Below are 18,141 nucleotides of genomic sequence, written 5' to 3'. Positions count from 1 at the left end.
TGCACATAGGACCCCTTGTTCGAAAGGAGCTTCTGAACTCTCTCGTCCATTGAATTTGTCAGGTTTTGGATGGTTTCTGCTTCAATTGTTTTGCATGAGGACAGAATACCCTCCCAGAGCTGTTGCTTAGATGTGAACTGCCTCCCGCCATCATAGACACTCCTTTTGATGATGCTCCAGAGGTTCTCAATGGGGTTGAGGTCAGGGGAGCATGGGGGCCACACCATAAGCTTGTCCCCTTTTATGCCCATAGCAGCCAGAGATGCAGATGTGTTATGTGCAGCATGAGACGGTGCATTATCATGCATGAAATGATCTCGATGGTCCAGATGGATGGAGTGGAGGATGGCTGGTTGATGGACACCACATGCAAACACGGCTACGGCACCAACAAGGAGGAGGTGGAGAAATGTTTTGGGCTGGAATCATGGGGAGAGAGATTGTCGGCCCTTTTAGGATCCCTGAAGGTGTAAAGATGAACTCCATAATGTATGTTGAGTTTCTCAAACAGCACTTCCTGCCATGGTTCAAGAAGAAGAACCGTGCATTCCGCAGCAAGATCATTTTCATGCATGATAATGCCCCGTCTCATGCTGCAAATAACACATCTGCATCTCTGGCTGCTATGGGCAAAAAAGGGGACAAGCTTATGGTGCGGCCCCCATGCTCCCCTGACCTCAACCCCATTGAGAACCTCTGGAGCATCATCAAAAGGAGTGTCTATGATGGTGGGAGGCAGTTCACATCTAAGCAACAGCTCTGGGAGGGTATTCTGTCCTCATGCAAAACAATTGAAGCAGAAACCATCCAAAACCTGACAAATTCAATGGATGAGAGAGTTCAGAAGCTCCTTTCGAACAAGGGGTCCTATGTGCAAATGTAACATCACCTAGAATAAAGTTTTGAGTTGAAAACTGTTTGATTTCAGTTTGTAAAAACCTGCTAATGCTTATAATTTCAAAAATGAGCATTTTTTGTTCTTTATTAAAATGAAAAGGTTGAAAACTCTGCTGTGCATAATAATTTGGAACATGCATTTTGAGTGCAGTTTGAGTATTTTATTTTTTTTTAAATATACTGTTATCATAGGCAGTTTGTACAAAAACCTTTCAATTGTACTCTAATAGTTATTTGACTGGAAAATTACAATGACTACAATTCATATAGGTAATTTGGGAAAATCTGAGAAAATATTATTTGCATAATAATTTGGAACACGGTGTATTAAAACATACTGACAGATTAAAAATCTAGGAAATTACCAATAGTTATTCCATTTCTGTGACTTGAAATAATTTTCCACCTTTAGAAAGCGGACATCAAGCAATTCCTGTAATATAAAATAGCAAACACACACCCTTCCCTCCTTGAGCGCCGGCTACTCATCTCCAGTCTCTTTGTTTTTACTGCAGTAGTGATGTTATGTCAGCGGCTCACATCACCTCTGCTGTCAATTACTGAACTCAGTCGCTCTGCCAACGTAGACAGCATGAGCCACTGAGCCAGGGGTGTACATAGAAATTATGGGGCCCAATTGCAGACATCCTAATCGACCCCCCACCTCCAATAAAAAATAAATATTCAGCGGTATCACAGAAGAGCATATCTCCTAACTTTGCAGCCCTTACAAAGTAGTTTTGCATCTATTGAAGCTCCTTAGTGTTACCATGCAGTAAGATACCCCTTTCATGACCCCCATAACCTATGATGCTAACAAATGTGCCCCCCAAAAACAGTAAGATACACCCCCCACAGTGAATTCCTTCACAGTACCATCCACACGCACAGTGTGATGACCCTACAGTACCAAATTATTAATTTACAGAAAGTGGTCCAAAGTATCAAACACAAATGAGAAAAGCCCTAAAACAATACTTTATTAGATACCTATTAAAAAACCAATGTACTGTGGGTTTACACTCTAAATTCTTAAAAATGGGAAATTGTGCTTGTACACAGCATTATACTTGCAGCCATAGGTAACTCCCCATTGGTGGCACCTGCTCTGTAACCCTTGGATTATTTTCAGTCCCATGATGAACCTCAATAATTGATCAGTGGAAACGCATTGGGACAGTGTTCCATGATGGGATAAGTACTAATTTAGTGAATTTATAGACTACATATATGTAGTTCTGCTGATAGATTTCTGAGAGTTTTGTGGCTGGGACCTGCCTCCCACATACAGTGGGTACGGAAAGTATTCAGACCCCTTTAAATTTTTCACTCTTTGTTTCATTGCAGCCATTTGGTAAATTCTAAAAAGTTCATTTTTTTTTCTCATTGGACAGTATGCAATACCAATGTGGGAGCCAGCATACTAATACAATAGTATGCTGGCTCCCACATAGCCCTACATGTAGAATGATAGTCCCCCATGTAGTCCACCAAATATTTTGATGGCCTCCAAAATTGCCCTCCAAATAGTGATATGGGCTCTAAGTAACCCTCCAAATAGTATGACAGACCCCAAATAGTATGATGGCCACCCACATAACCCTCCAGATAGTATGATGACCCCAAAATTGCTCTTCAAATAGTATGATGGCCACCCACATAGCCCTCCAAATAGTATGATAGTCCCCCAAGTAGCCCTCCAAATAGTGGTCCCCCGACACTGGTCCTGAGACCAGTGTCCTGAACCAGAATCCCTGGTCCAAATGTGGCCAAAGTCCTAAACCCGAATCCCTGCTCTCGATGTGGCCAGTGACCTGAACATTGTTCCCTGGTCCTGGTGTGGCCAGAATCCTAAGCATTGTTCCCTGGTCCCGGTGTGGCCAGTGTCCTGAACCTGAATCCCTGGGTCTGGTGCGACCAGTGTCTGAATGTTGTTCCCTAGTCCTGGTGTGGCCAGTCCTGTCCACAAAGTCCCATGGTCTCAGTGCAGCCAATGCCTGAACATTGTCCCCTGGTTCTGGGGCAGCCAGTCCTGTCCTCAAAGTCCCCTGGTCATCTAAACATTTTCCCTATCTGAGTCTCTGTGTTAGTGATCCTGAACTTAACCTACTAAGTCTGAATAGAGCCCTAATCAGTGTCAGCTAACCTGACCCCTGGAGTCAGCTGCTACTGCTGGATGCTGCCCTGGAGTGGTACCTGGCAGCTACCTGCCGCACAAGCCTGACCTCACCACTATAGGCTCCAGTGAAAACCAAGTCACACCCCTCAAGGGTAGATCTGGTCTGTCGCACAGTGGGTCCACAAATCCACTTGCGCCACCATTGGGCGTAACACAAATAGTATGATGACCCCATAGTAACTCTCCAAATAGTATGATGGCCCAATGTAGGTCTCCAAATAGTATTATGGCCCCCAGATAGCCCTCCAAATAGTATGATGGCCCCCACAAAGCCCTTCAAATAGTATGATGGCCCCCACATAGCAATCCAAATAGTATAATGGCCCCCAAAAAGCCCTCTAAATAGCATGATGGCCCCCAAATAGCCCTCCAAATAGTATGATGTCCCCCACATAGCTCTCCAAATAGTATAATGGCCCCCAAGTAGCCCTCCAAATAGTATGATGGCCCGACAATGTATTCATTGATTAAAAGAAACTCCACTCATTGCCCCACTTCTCCAATCTCTGCAGTGTAGTGCTGTCATTGAGCTTGCTGCGATGAGATGTCAGACGCACAGGGAAAATTATGGAGGAGGGAGTGTCAGCTAACGCTTTTTCTTTACATGACAAAAAAACTGGCATTTTTTAGACTTTATATATGTAGACTTTATATATGTATATATATACAGTATATATATATACACATTATATATATCAGTTGTGGGGCATGCAGAATTATTTTTTTTCAGTGTACGTACATATAATAACATCAACACTTACAATTTGTATACATTGGTTTTCTAAAAGGACTTCCTTTAGAAAACACATATTCAACAATGATGAGATGTATCCCGCTCACTGGCCACAATGTGGTGGTTAGAAAGTTTTGAGACTGACCATGTGTCATCATCGTCTGGTTGTCAGAAGTTTCATTAGGAAGAAGACAAGCACTGAAGAAGAAAAATATACAGGGAACAATGCATTATTAGCTAATATTCTAAAGTAATATGCAAACTAAGAAAAAAAATTGCTATGCACTTTAATCTATCCCATGTTCAATAATCTGTTTATATGTTTACATGAGTAAAAGAATGACATCACTCAATAAAACAGATGGAGCTGCTATAGAGCCCACCCTTGGCCATGGGACCTAGTCCTGGTTGTTCCCATGTCTTATGCTTATAGGTGGTGACAACCTGTGCAGGACTGTAATCTCCATAGGATGTGCATTGACAGCAAGTAATGGGGTGGAGGATTGGTCATGGGCAGAGGATAGTGGCAGGAAAGGAGGGTGGAAAGGAAACTAAGGTACACTAGCACCAGGGCCTTGTTTCCTGAGTGGCAAAACCTTGTCAGTTAATTATCACATCCACCTATATCATAAAATATAGTCAAAATAATTATGACATGACTGTACCATGGAGGATTTTTTAGGAACTTTATCCCCTACCTACAATATCAGATGAATCTTGTGCACTAATAATGGCATCTATAACCAGTAAACTGACTTTTATAGTGCCTAGTGCTGAAAACACTGTGGTTTAAGAAATAAAGGACCTCACCTAAAAACATTAGTTTCATTGTACCATGTTTGCTGCTGCACACGGAAGAAGGCAGTGGTTTGTATGATGACGGTGAATGAAATATGCAGAACCATTGAGAGCAGTAAAGGTGGAGAAAGGAGACTCATTGCAGGTCTGTAGGGGGCTAACTTTGAAGCAGGACCAGTTAGACTCACTGTGGGGAGAGAACAAAAGTTAGGGTTTTAGAAAAGATACAGTAAATGTGATATATACTTGCTTTGACGTTGATAATTGTCTATACAAACATAGTGCAAGTGTCTGCCTCGCAAGAATAGAAATCACTAAGGTTAATCGAATTATTATTGTAATTAATATTTTTTTTTAATTAGTGTCAACATGTTCCACAATATTTTACAATTCAAAGGATACATGTAAAAACAATGTAAGACATCATAGACTGATACATAATTCAACAATCCAAACAAGGAAAAAAGTATATTGTGTGATCCAGCCAACTTTTACAATAAATAAAGGTATTTACAGTGGCATATAAAAGTTTGGCCACCCCTGGTCAAAATTACTTTATTGTGAACAGTTAACCAGTTAGCGCCAGAGCCTGTTTTTGCCTTCGTGACCAGGCCAATTTTTTCAATTCTGACCACTGTCACTTTATAAAGTAATTACTCTGGAATGCTTCAACGGATCCCCCTGATTCTGAGATTGTTTTTTCGTGACATATTGTACTTCATGATAGTGGTAAAATGTCTTCGATATCACTTGCGCTTATTTGTGAAAATATCGGAAATTTGGCAAAAATTTTGAAAATTTTGCAATTTTCAAACTTTGAATTTTCATGCCCTTAAATCAGAGAGATATGTCACACAAAATAGTTAATAAATAACATTTCCCACATGTCTACTTTACATCAGCACAATTTTGGAACCAAAATGTTTTTTTATTAGGAAGCTATAAGGGTTAAAATTTGACCAGCGATTTCTCATTTTTCCAACAAAATTTACAAAAACATTTTTTTAGGGACCACATCTTATTTGAAGTGACTTTGAGGGGCCTTTTGGAAGTACATTGAGCTGTAGGGTGCATTGCTGGAAAAGGGGGAAAAAAAACTCTTTAAATCTCTTAGTTTGTGAGTGTGAACGAGCTGAGTGTGACCGGAGCGTAAGTGCGAACGAAAGTAAGTGTGTGACTTGTTTTTCAGTGAAGAGGTATTTGGGAATCTTGCAGAAAATACCTGTGTGAATTGCGGTCAGTTGCTGCATTGTGACCTGCTGAGTGCTTTTCTACCTGTTTAGTTTTATTGGGCTTTTTAAAATCTATTTTCTCACTACAGTTTTGCAGTTTCTCAGTTTACTACCTGTGTATTTAAGGGTTAACTACATTGCACTAAAATCCTGAGGTGTAGCTATAGTCACAAGGGGTTACTTAAGGGGGAGGGGTCATAATTAAGGGTTTATAAGGGGCAGCTGGTTGGGCATCCAGTCCTTGGAAGTGCATTGAGCTGTAGGGTGCATTGCTGGATAAGGGGGAAAAAAACAACAAAAAAAACTCTTTAAATCTCTTAGTTTGCGTGTGCGAACGAGCTGAGTGTGACCGGAGTGTAAGTGCGAACGAAAGTAAGTGTGTGACTTGTTTTTCAGTGACTTGTGATTCAGGGAGTTTGGAAGGGAGGACTTTGGACTGAATTGCTGTCTGTATTTTATTAATTCTTTACTTTTCTTTTTACTTAACATTCTGTCTATTGCAATCCCCATTAGAAAATGAGCTCCATTATTGACAATGCTATCCAGTGTACATCTTGCCACATGTATGCATTCCTTGAACAGCCAGTCGGGGTTGCTTATTGCTGCGCGAGATGTGTGCACGTTGTGCGTTTGGAAGCCCAGGTACTGGATCTAAATGAGCAGCTGGCAACACTGAGATCCATTGACAATATGGAAAGGAGTCTGCTGCTCACTGAGCAGCAGCTCACTGGGGTAGATGTGGGGGAGGCTGGTAGTCGGGAGCTGCAGGACAGTGAGATAGCTAGTTGGGTGACAGTTAGAAGGGGGGGTAGAGGGAAGAGTGCCAGGGAGGCTAGTCCTGATCTGGCACACCCCAATAAGTTTGCAAAGTTGGCAGATGAGGGGAGTGACGGTACAGGGGTAGCACTGCTGCAGCAAGGCATGTCCTCTGAAATCCGGAGGAGTGTCAGCTCCAGTAAAGAGGAAAATAGGAGAGCAGGGCAGGCCAGGCAGGTGTTGGTAGTGGGGGACTCAATTATTAGGGGAACAGATAGGGCAATCTGTCACAAAGACAGGGATCGTCGAACAGCGTGCTGCCTACCTGGCGCTCGAGTCTGGCACATCGCTGATCGGGTTGACAGATTACTGGGAGGGGCTGGTGAGGACCCAGCAGTCATGGTGCACATTGGCACAAATGACAAAGTTAGAGGTAGGTGGAAGGTCCTTAAAGATGATTTCAGGGAATTAGGCTGCAAGCTGAAGCAAGGACCTCCAAGGTGGTATTCTCTGAAATACTACCGGTACCATGTGCCACGCCAGAGAGGCAACGGGAGATAAGGGCGATAAATAAGTGGCTCAAGAACTGGTGTAGGAAGGAGGGATTTGTGTTCCTGGAGAACTGGGCCGACTTCTCAGTTGGCTACAGACTCTATGCTAGGGACCGGCTGAACCTCAATGGGGAGGGTGCAGCTGTGCTGGGGGAGAAAATGGCTAGAAGGTTGGAGGAGTGTTTAAACTAGGGATTGGGGGGGAGGGTATTCATTTTTTAGGTGGGGAAGATAGTGCAGATAGTGACCTGGGCACAAATAAAGAAATTGGGGGTGGGGTTAGAACAGTCAATAAAGCAAGAAGGAATAGAGGTACAGAGAGATACATAAAATGCATGTACACTAATGCCAGAAGCCTCACCAAAAAAATGGAGGAATTAGAATTAATTTTGATGGAAAATAATTATGACATGGTAGGGATATCTGAGACGTGGCTGGACGAGATCCATGACTGGGCAGTTAATTTACAGGGCTATAGTCTGTTCAGAAATTACCGTACAAGCAAGCGAGGGGGGGGTGTGTGTTTATATGTAAAATCATCCTTAAAACCCGTCTTGCGGGAGGATATATGTGAATCTAATGAAAATGTAGAGTCCCTGTGGGTGGAGATAAGGGGAGGGGGAAAAAATAATAAATTACGGATAGGGGTTTGTTATAAGTCTCCAAAAATAATGGAAGTAGCGGAGAATATCCTCGTAAAGCAAATAGATGAAGCAGCGACTCAAGGAGAAGTCATTATTATGGGAGACTTCAACTACCCTGAAATACATTGGGGGACAGAAACATGTAGTTCAAGCAAAGGTAATAGGTTTTTGACAACTATGAGAGCCAATTATCTTTCACAACTGGTTCAGGACCCAACAAGAAGGGGGGCACTGCTAGACCTAATATTAACCAATAGGCCAGACCGCATATCAAATATACGAGTTGGGGGTCACTTAGGTAATAGTGATCACAAAATAATAGGTTTTCATGTAACCATTAATAAGATGTGTAGTAGAGGGTAACAAGGACACTAAGCTTCAGGAAGGCAAATTTCCAACGGTTGAGAGATAATCTTAGTGCAATAAACTGGTATGATATCCTGAGTAGAGATGAGAGTTGTTCTACTCGAACTGTTCGCCAATCTCAAATTCGAGCTGTTTTGGCCGGTGTTCGAGCCGTTCGGCGAACACGAACAATTTGAGAAAAATTCGGCTGTTCGAGGTTATGTTAGATAACTGTTCGTGCACCAAAATCATAACTGGATTTTTTCTCAGTAATGATGAAAATTAATGTTAATACGCAGTTTGAGCGTACAGCGGGGTGGGGGGAGGGGCAGGGGATGGATCTCTGCAGGAACAATGAAGATCTCCATTTTTTTTTTCTCTTTCCCGCATTTACAGTGGGGAGGTGCAATCTGTCAGCCTATCAGCAGCGCACACACGGAGCGAAGTGCTTTTTTTCACACAAGCAAGGGCATGTGTCATTGGCAGTGTATGTCACATGTCCTTGCCCTATAAGACCAAGCCATTTTCCCCGTCGCCACCATTTTCTCACTGCTGCAGCTGCGTGTTAGACGGCACCGCTGTTGCTGTGTGCGCTATACCTTGTTAATTTCAAGCCAATTTTCGCACAAATCTACAGATAGCTTGGGAGTAGGGAATAGTTGTGATTGCAGTCCTTTTTAAGGACTAGGTTACAGCATTTCCTACGACTTTTATCAGGCAGGTCTGTGCTCTTAAATAGATAGATTGTGGGAGTAAAGACTAATTGTAATTGGAGTCCTTTTCAGAACTAGGTTACATCAGTTCCTATCAGTTTTTGCCAGGCAGGTCTGTGCCAGTGCTGTGCAAGTTTTTTTCAAAGCATTTGGCTGAATCTAGCAAAGCTAATCGTTTTTGGCCTATTGCAGAGTGTGTTAGTCAGTGGAGTAGCCTATCTGTGTTGCAAGATATACCACCTGTGTATAGAATACCAATTTTTTTACTGCACCTAGTGAAGTAAAATCTTTTGGGCATAGCATCATTCTATTAGTCCATCTATACTGACCTCAATCAGGTTGCAAATTGAATATAATTTTTTTCTGCATCTAGCTCTGAAAAAATATTGGGCTTCTAGCTGTGTGTGGGACTTGTTGTATTAGTCCATCTATACTGACCTCCATCAGGTTGCAAACTGAATATATTTTTTTCTGGATCTACCTCTGAAAAAATATTGGGCTTCTAGCTGTGTGTGGGACTTGTTCTATTAGTCCATCTATACTGACCTCCATCAGGTTGCAAATTAAAAATAATTTTTATCTGCATCTACAGTACCTCTGAAAAAATATTTGGGCTTCTAGCTGTGTGTGGGACTTGTTCTATTAGTCCATCTATACTGACCTCCATCAGGTTGCAAACTGAATATAATTTTTATCTGCATCTAGCTCTGAAAAAATATTTGGCCTTCTAGCAGTGTGTGGGACTTTCTCTATTAGTCCATCTATACTGACCTCCATCAGGTTGCAAATTGACTATAATTTTTATCTGCATCTAGCTCTGAAAAAATATTTGGCCTTCTAGCAGTGTGTGGGACTTTCTCTATTAGTCCATCTATACTGACCTCCATCAGGTTGCAAATTAAAAATAATTTTTATCTGCATCTACCTCTGAAAAAATATTTGGGCTTCTAGCTGTGTGTGGGACTTGTTCTATTACTCCATCTATACTGACCTCCATCAGGTTGCAAACTGAATATATTTTTTTCTGCATCTACCTCTGAAAAAATATTGGGCTTCTAGCTGCGTGTGGGACTTGTTGTATTAGTCCATCTATACTGACCTCCATCAGGTTGCAAATTAAAAATAATTTTTATCTGCATCTACAGTACCTCTGAAAAAATATTTGGGCTTCTAGCTGTGTGTGGGACTTGTTCTATTAGTCCATCTATACTGACCTCCATCAGGTTGCAAATTGAATATAATTTTTATCTGCATCTAGCTCTGAAAAAATATTTGGCCTTCTAGCAGTGTGTGGGACTTTCTCTATTAGTCCATCTATACTGACCTCCATCAGGTTGCAAATTAAAAATAATTTTTATCTGCATCTAGCTCTGAAAAAATATTTGGCCTTCTAGCAGTGTGTGGGACTTTCTCTATTAGTCCATCTATACTGACCTCCATCAGGTTGCAAATTAAAAATAATTTTTATCTGCATCTACAGTACCTCTGAAAAAATATTTGGGCTTCTAGCTGTGTGTGGGACTTGTTCTATCAGTCCATCTATACTGACCTCCATCAGGTTGCAAATTGAATATAATTTTTATCTGTATCTAGCTCTGAAAAAATATTTGGCCTTCTAGCAGTGTGTGGGACTTTCTCTATTAGTCCATCTATACTGACCTCCATCAGGTTGCAAATTGAATATAATTTTTATCTGCATCTAGCTCTGAAAAAATATTTGGCCTTCTAGCAGTGTGTGGGACTTTCTCTGTTAGTCCATCTATACTGACCTCCATCAGGTTGCAAATTAAAAATAATTTTTATCTGCATCTACCTCTGAAAAAATATTTGGGCTTCTAGCTGTGTGTGGGACTTGTTCTATTAATCCATCTATACAGACCTCCATCAGGTTGCAAACTGAATATAATTTTTTTCTGCATCTAGCTCTGAAAAAATATTTGGCCTTCTAGCAGTGTGTGGGACTTTCTCTGTTAGTCCATCTATACTGACCTCCATCAGGTTGCAAATTAAAAATAATTTTTATCTGCATCTACCTCTGAAAAAATATTTGGGCTTCTAGCTGTGTGTGGGACTTGTTCTATTAATCCATCTATACAGACCTCCATCAGGTTGCAAACTGAATATAATTTTTTTCTGCATCTAGCTCTGAAAAAATATTTGGCCTTCTAGCAGTGTGTGGGACTTGTTCTATTAGTCCACCTATACTGACCTCCATCAGGTTGCAAATTCAAAATAATTTTTTGTCTGCATCTAGCTCTGAAAAAATATTTGGCCTTCTAGCAGTGTGTGGGACTTTCTCTATTAGTCCATCTATACTGACCTCCATCAGGTTGCAAACTGAATAAATTTTTTTTCTGCATCTACCTCTGAAAAAATATTGGACTTGTAGCTGTGTGTGGGACTTGTTCTATTAATCCATCTATACAGACCTCCATCAGGTTGCAAACTGAATAAAAAATTTTTCTGCATCTACCTCTGAAAAAATATTTGGGCTTCTAGATGTGTGTCGGACTTGTTCTATTAGTCCATCTATACTGACCTCCATCAGGTTGCAAATTGAATATAATTTTTTTCTGCATCTAACCCAGCCAATAGTTTTGGCCTAATACCACAGTTTAGCCACTCAGCTCTGCTCGGTTCCCATCCATTGTTTTTTTGTGCAAACAACTCCAGAGTTGTGAATTAGTTAACCACCAAAATGAGTGGAAAAAGGCCTGCTGCTAGTGGAAAGGGGAATAGGCGTGTTGGGAAGGGGAAAAAAGGTTGTGTCCGTGGGGTAGGTGTTAAAGCAACAGTAACATCTGCAGAAGAAAGACCATCTTCCAGCCAAACTAAAATGTCTACTTCTTTTAGCGAACAATGTGATAAGATCCCTTTCTTACGGCCACGCCAATCGCTACAAATTCCAGATGAGGCACAAAAACAGCAGGTGCTTCAACGGATATCAAGTGCTCCTTTAAGTGGGCTCTCCTCCACATCAACTTCAACATCACAAATACTCCAGTCCTCAAAGGTGTCACCCCAATCGCACTTGCTTCCTCACAGCTCCCAAATCTCCAACTGCCCGTCTGAGTATGAGGTAGAACAGATGGTTGAGTCTGCAGAGCTGTTTACTCATACTATAGCCTGGGAATCAGAGGTCGACTCCAGCGCTTCTGTGAATCCAGACGAGGAAATGATCTGCACTGATGCCCAGAATCTTTATGAGTCGGATCCAGGACCAGACGCAGAAGGTTCTGACCATAATGTAGACCCTCATTCCCAAACTGTAACTCCTGTTGGTGGAGACAATGAGGAAGACGATGATAAGACTCAAATACCTGATTGGAGCGACAACTTTAGTTTTTTGTCAGGGCAGGAACAGGTTGGCTCTGAGGACGACGGGTGTGATAACGCACAGGGTGATGATGATGAGGTTGGAGATCCCACTTACTGTCAACCCACAGTTAGCCAAGAGATGAGGTCAGCAGAGGAGGTGGAGGAAGATGCTAGTGACGACGAGGTCAGGTTGCGCCTTCCTGGACAGAGACGTAGTACTGGAAGCACGTCAACAACTGCATCCTCAAACACAACTCTGCCTCTCACCACAAGTCGTGGTGGCTCTTCAGGTCGCATGGGTGCTAAGCCTTGCATAGCCTGGGCATTTTTTCAGATCGATAAAGATGACCCAACTCGTGTTATCTGTAACATTTGTCAGCAAAAGCTAAGTAGAGGCCAAAAAATACATAGTTTGAGTACTTCATGCATGAACCGGCACATGCACATGAAGCATAAGTTGCAGTGGGAAGCTCAGTGTGCTACAATGCGGCCTAGCCGGCCGGGCCAACCACCGTCTGCCATATCTTGTGCATCCGCGGCCTCTTCATCCTCTGTGACTGGGGGGACAGCAGTCACACCTGTTTTGGGGCGCAGACCTGCCACCTCTTTAACCGCAACAGCCAGCGTGATTGGCAGGTCATCATTTTCTTTGGAGGTGGTAACACCAGCTGGTGTTGAGCGCTGTCCGACATCGATAGCACCACCTTTGGATCAAGGCAACCTAACATGTCCGCCTGCATCTTCCTCACAGACCGGCAGTTTGCCGGGGACACCCTTATCAACCCCGTCTAAGCACAATAGCCAGCCCTCGGTACCTCAGATGTGGACAAGTAAAAGACCATTTCCTCCTAGCCATGAGAAAGCTAAGAGGTTGAATTTCACCATCTGCAAGCTCTTGGCTACAGAAATGCTGCCTTTCCGCCTGGTGGACACAGAGGATTTTCGAGACCTTATGTCCGTCGCAGTGCCCCAGTACCAGATGCCCAGTCGGCACTACTTCTCAAAGAAAGGTGTGCCTGCGCTCCACCATCATGTCGCACACAACATCACCGCTTCTTTGAGAAACTCTGTGTGTGACAGGGTGCATTTCACCACAGACACTTGGACGAGTAGGCATGGACAGGGACGTTACATGTCGCTGACTGGGCACTGGGTAACTATGGTGACAGCAGGACAAGTTGTGCGTCAATCCTCTTTATGTCAAAGTTCCTCCACTGCTTCTGCCTCCTCAACCTCCTCTCGGTCTTCCACCTGCACCCAAAGCCTGTCTGGTCATGCCACAAGCTTTCTAACTGCGCAGAAGGGATCCTGCACACCTCCTTACTATGCTGGCAGTAGGGCTCAACGTCATCAGGCGGTTTTTACATTGAAATGTCTGGGAAATGTGAGTCACACAGCTGAGGAGTTGTGGTCAGCTCTGGAGAACCAATTTCATGAATGGTTGTCTCCACTGGACCTGAAACCAGGGAAGGCCGTGTGCGACAATGCTGCAAACCTGGGTGCGGCCCTTCGCCGGGGCAATGTCATACACGTGCCTTGTATGGCTCACGTGTTGAACCTGGTTGTCCAGCAATTTTTAGCCCACTATCCCAGACTAGATGGCCTTCTGCAGAGGGCACGGTCGCTGTGTGCTCACTTCCGCCGTTCGCATCCCGCAGCTCAGCGACTTACATCTCTACAGAAGTTGTTGGGCCTGCCACTTCACCGGCTAAAATGCGATGTGCCTACCCGGTGGAATTCAACTCTGCACATGTTGCAGCGACTGTGGCAGCACCGACAAGCCCTGGTGCAATACGTTCTGACGTATAGCCTGGGCCAACGAGATCCAGAGGTGGGGCAAATCACGCTGGAGGAGTGGTCTCAGATAAGGGACCTATGCACCCTTCTGCACAGTTTTGAAATGGCGACGAAGATGTTTAGTGCTGACGATGCCATTATCAGCATGACTATTCCGGTGATTTACATGCTGGAGCACATGTTAAACAGAATTCGGAGTCAGGTGGTGGCACAAGAGGAGGTGGAGGAAGTAGAGGAGGAGGAGTTGTATGCGGAAGGGCTAACATCTGCAAGGTCCAGACGGTCGGCAGCACCAAGGCGGCAGGCATGTGAGGGTGGGGGAGATGGTTTTACCAGGGCGCATGGTAGCAGCCAAACTAGTGAGGAAGGTGCAGGAGCCCAGGAAGAAGTGGAGGACGAACTGATGGAAGACTCATCAGATGAGGGAGACCTTGATCACATTTCTGTTGTGCGAGGTTGGGGGGAGAGGACAGAGGAAGGAAGCATGATTGTTACCTCGCCACCAACACAACAGGGACTTGGTGCTCCTGGATGCGCAACACACATGAGTGCCTTCTTGCTGCACTACCTGCAACATGACCCTCGAATTGTGAGAATTAGAAATAATCCTGACTACTTGGTTGCCACACTGTTAGATCCCCGGTACAAAAGTAAATTTGCAGAAATTATTCCTGCCATAGAAAGGGATGCACGCATGCAGGAGTATCAGCAGAGACTGTTGCAGAATCTTACATGTGCTTTTCCACAAAATACCAGTGGTGCACGTAGTGAATCTCACAGTTCCAACTTGCCAACCGTGGGACCGTCAAGTGTTCATCACTCAAACCGTAACAGAACCACAGTATCTGCTGGTAACATTAATTTTGCGGAATCATTTCACCACTTTTTTAGCCCATCCTTTCCAAGGCCATAGGAGACAAGAAGTCTGACACATAGTCAACGCCTAGAGACGATGGTACAGGAGTATCTCCAAGTAAACATTGAAGCCATGACTGTGTCACTGGACCCTTGCTCTTTTTGGGCTTCCAATCTGGATAAATGGCCGGAGCTAGCCACTTACGCCCTGGAGATCTTGTCATGCCCCGCAGCCAGCGTTCTGTCTGAACGTGTGTTCAGCGCTGCTGGTGGTGTGCTGACAGATAAGCGCACGCGGCTCTCCACTGATAATGTAGACAGACTCACGTTCATAAAGATGAACAAATCATGGATCCGAAACGACTTTTCTACCCCTGTGTCATCCTGGGGAGAGTAAAAGCTTGATGATTGGTTAAAATCACCCTACCAACCGTTTTAAGCTTTCAAATTACTAATCATGTTTATCTGTATCTTGGTTGGAAAATAATTTGGGCTTTGTAGCAGTGTGCAGCACTGATTCTATTAGGCCATCTATAATAAGCTCCACCAGATTTAAAATTACTAATCATGTTTATCTGTATCTTGACTGGAAAATAATTTGGGCTTTGTAGCAGTGTGCAGCACTGATCCTATTAGGCCATCTATACTAAAGCTTCACCAGATTTAAAATTAATAATAATTTTTAGCTGCATCTAGCCCGGAAAATAATTTTGGGGCTCCGAGATGCGCAAGACACATAAGTGCCTTCTTGCTGCACTACCTGCAGCATGACAATCATATTGTCAGAATTCGAAGTAATCATGACTACTGGGTTGCCACACTCTTAGATCCCCCAAACTTTTCGATCAACCTTTTCATTTTAATAAAGACCAAAAAAATGGTCATTTTTGAAATTATAAGCATTAGCAGGTTGTTAGAAACTGAAATCAAACAGTTTTCAACTCAAAACTTTATTCTAGGTGATGTTACATTTTCACATAGGACCCCTTGTTCGAAAGGAGCTTCTGAACTCTCTCGTCCATTGAATTTGTCAGGTTTTGGATGGTTTCTGCTTCAATTGTTTTGCATGAGAACAGAATACCCTCCCAGAGCTGTTGCTTAGATGTGAACTGCCTCCCGCCATCATAGACACTCCTTTTAATGATGCTCCAAAGGTTCTGAATGGGGTAGAGATCAGGGGAGCATGGGGGTCACACCATAAGTTTGTCCCCTTTTATGCCCATATCAGCCAGAGATGCAGATGTTTTATGTGCAGCATGAGATGGTGCATTATCATGCAAAAAAATGATCTTGCTGTGAAATACACGGTTCTTCTTCTTGAACCATGGCAGGAAGTGCTGTTTGAGAAAATCCACATACATTATGTTCATCTTTAGCGCCTTCAGGGATCCTAAAGGGGCCGACAATCTCTCTCCCCATGATTCCAGCCCAAAACATTACTCCACCTCCTCCTTGTTGGCGCTGTAGCCGTGTTTGCGTGGGGTGTCCATCAACCAGTCATCCTCCACTCCATCCATCTGGACCATCGAGCGCTGCACGGCACTCATCCGTGAACAAAACAGTTTTGAAATCAGTCTTCATGTAATGTTTGGCCCACTGGAGCCGTTTCTGCTTGTGTGAAGTGGATAGAGGAGGTCGACAGGATGGCGTATGCACAGCTGCAAACCTCTGAAGGACCCTGCATCTTGTTGTTCGGGGGACGTTGGAGGCACCAGCAGCTTAAAAAACTTGTCTGCTGCTATGACAAGGCTTTTTTGCCGCTGCTCTTTCAACATGACGTAATTGCCTGTAGGAAAGAGTCCTCAATTTGCCCTTATCAGAACGCACACGTGTGTACTGTGAATCAGCTACATACTTCTTGATTGCCAAGACACTTCATCCTGATCATCGCACAATGTTGATTGTAGTCATGCCTTGACCTAAACACTCCACAATTTGTTGCTTCTCAGCAGCCGACACATCCTTTTTCTTTCCCATTTTGGCAGAAAATGTAGGCTGCTTAATAATGTGAGACAGCCTTCTTAAGTAGTCTTGCCTTTCATTGGACACACCTGCCAAACTAATTAGCACAGGTATCTGCAATTGCTTACAGTGATATAAAGAGCCCTGACACACATCACCATCAATGAGTTTAACTGACAAACAAACAAATTCTTCCCTTATCACTCCTAAACACTTTTTGCATAATAATTTGGAACACAGTGTACATGTGCTTTTCCACAAAACACCAGTGGTTCACGTAGTGAATCTTACAGTTCTAACTTGCCAACCGTGGTCTGTATGGAGTTGTTCAATAAAGGGCCCAAAATTAAGATAACATAGATGGGAGAGGTCTCTATGAATAGGAATTCCTAAGTATTTGATACCCTGTGAGGGCCAGACAAAGGGAAAGTTGGACTGGATGGAATCCTATATGGATTTGGGGAGGGAGACATCGAGGGCCTCAGACTTCGCTGCATTGATTTTAAAATTTGACCATGTAACAAAGTGATCTATTTCAGCCATAACAGCATGGATGGATATATGTGATTGAGTGATATATACTAGGACATCATCAGCAAATAGAGAGCACTTGTACTCGGTGCCTCCCACCTCAATCCACCTAATATTGGGGTTATGGCGAGTTGATGAGAGCAGGTGCTACGTCACTAGGATGTATAAGAGAGGGGACAGAGAACATCCCTGCCTTGTCCCATTGGTGATTGTGAAAGGTGATGAAAATGTTCTGACGTGCCCCCTGGGCCTTGGGACACCCGGAGCCGGACCCTTTTTGGTGGATGCTGGTGGTTGTAGTCTCCGTGGCGGCGACCCGGTTCCGTGGCTCAGGGCGGTCAAACCAGTGGCGGAACTATTTATGTGGTTTTGATGTTTAAATGTCCGACTACGCCGCCCGTGGATTGCGGTCAGAGTGAACCGCCGCTCCAGGGCAGACCGCTGAGGCTGGCGTTGTGGGTGCAGCAGAGCGTAGCATAACTCCCCACGGGAGGAGTATAGCCTCAGGGCAGTGTATGCGGAGGATGGGGGTGATGGTGCAGGGCAGCAGCAGTAACGACACGGAGTCAGTGATGCAGTCCAGGGCCTTTACTCACAGTTCTTATTATCCAGACCACGTCTGCAGGTAACGGCTGCCCACGTCGCACTGTGCTCACCAGGTGAGGGGCTCAGACAACTCCCAGATAACTTTGGAGCGCTTCACAGGACCCCCTTTGTGTGTCCTTTGTCTGGCCTTTCTTACCAACCCTTCTGTCCGGCTGCCTCGGGCCTCCTCTTGGTAAACTTGGCGCCAGTTTCCCTGACCCTATGTGGTGCCTTCCTAGCGGGTG

At 43.9% G+C, this 18,141-nt stretch overlaps 1 protein-coding gene across 1 annotated transcript in view; it reads right to left on the bottom strand.

Annotated features, from left to right (window-relative positions):
• LOC141259323 (probable cation-transporting ATPase 13A5) overlaps positions 1-18,141 on the bottom strand; it is a 417,702-nt gene that overhangs the window by 42,215 nt on the left and 357,346 nt on the right. The window contains exons 26-27 of the mRNA XM_073675081.1: positions 4,620-4,794; positions 3,838-4,007 (exon numbers count right to left, since the gene is read on the bottom strand). Coding sequence (XP_073531182.1) covers positions 3,838-4,007; positions 4,620-4,794 — 345 coding nt within the window. The remainder of the gene's footprint in view (positions 1-3,837; positions 4,008-4,619; positions 4,795-18,141) is intronic.

This window comes from Phyllobates terribilis, unplaced genomic scaffold (genome assembly GCF_046119375.1).
Source record: "Phyllobates terribilis strain yellow unplaced genomic scaffold, ASM4611937v1 Scaffold_3__8_contigs__length_932513732, whole genome shotgun sequence".
NCBI lineage: Eukaryota > Metazoa > Chordata > Amphibia > Anura > Dendrobatidae > Phyllobates > Phyllobates terribilis.
This window is presented reverse-complemented; position numbering and strand designations above follow the sequence as displayed.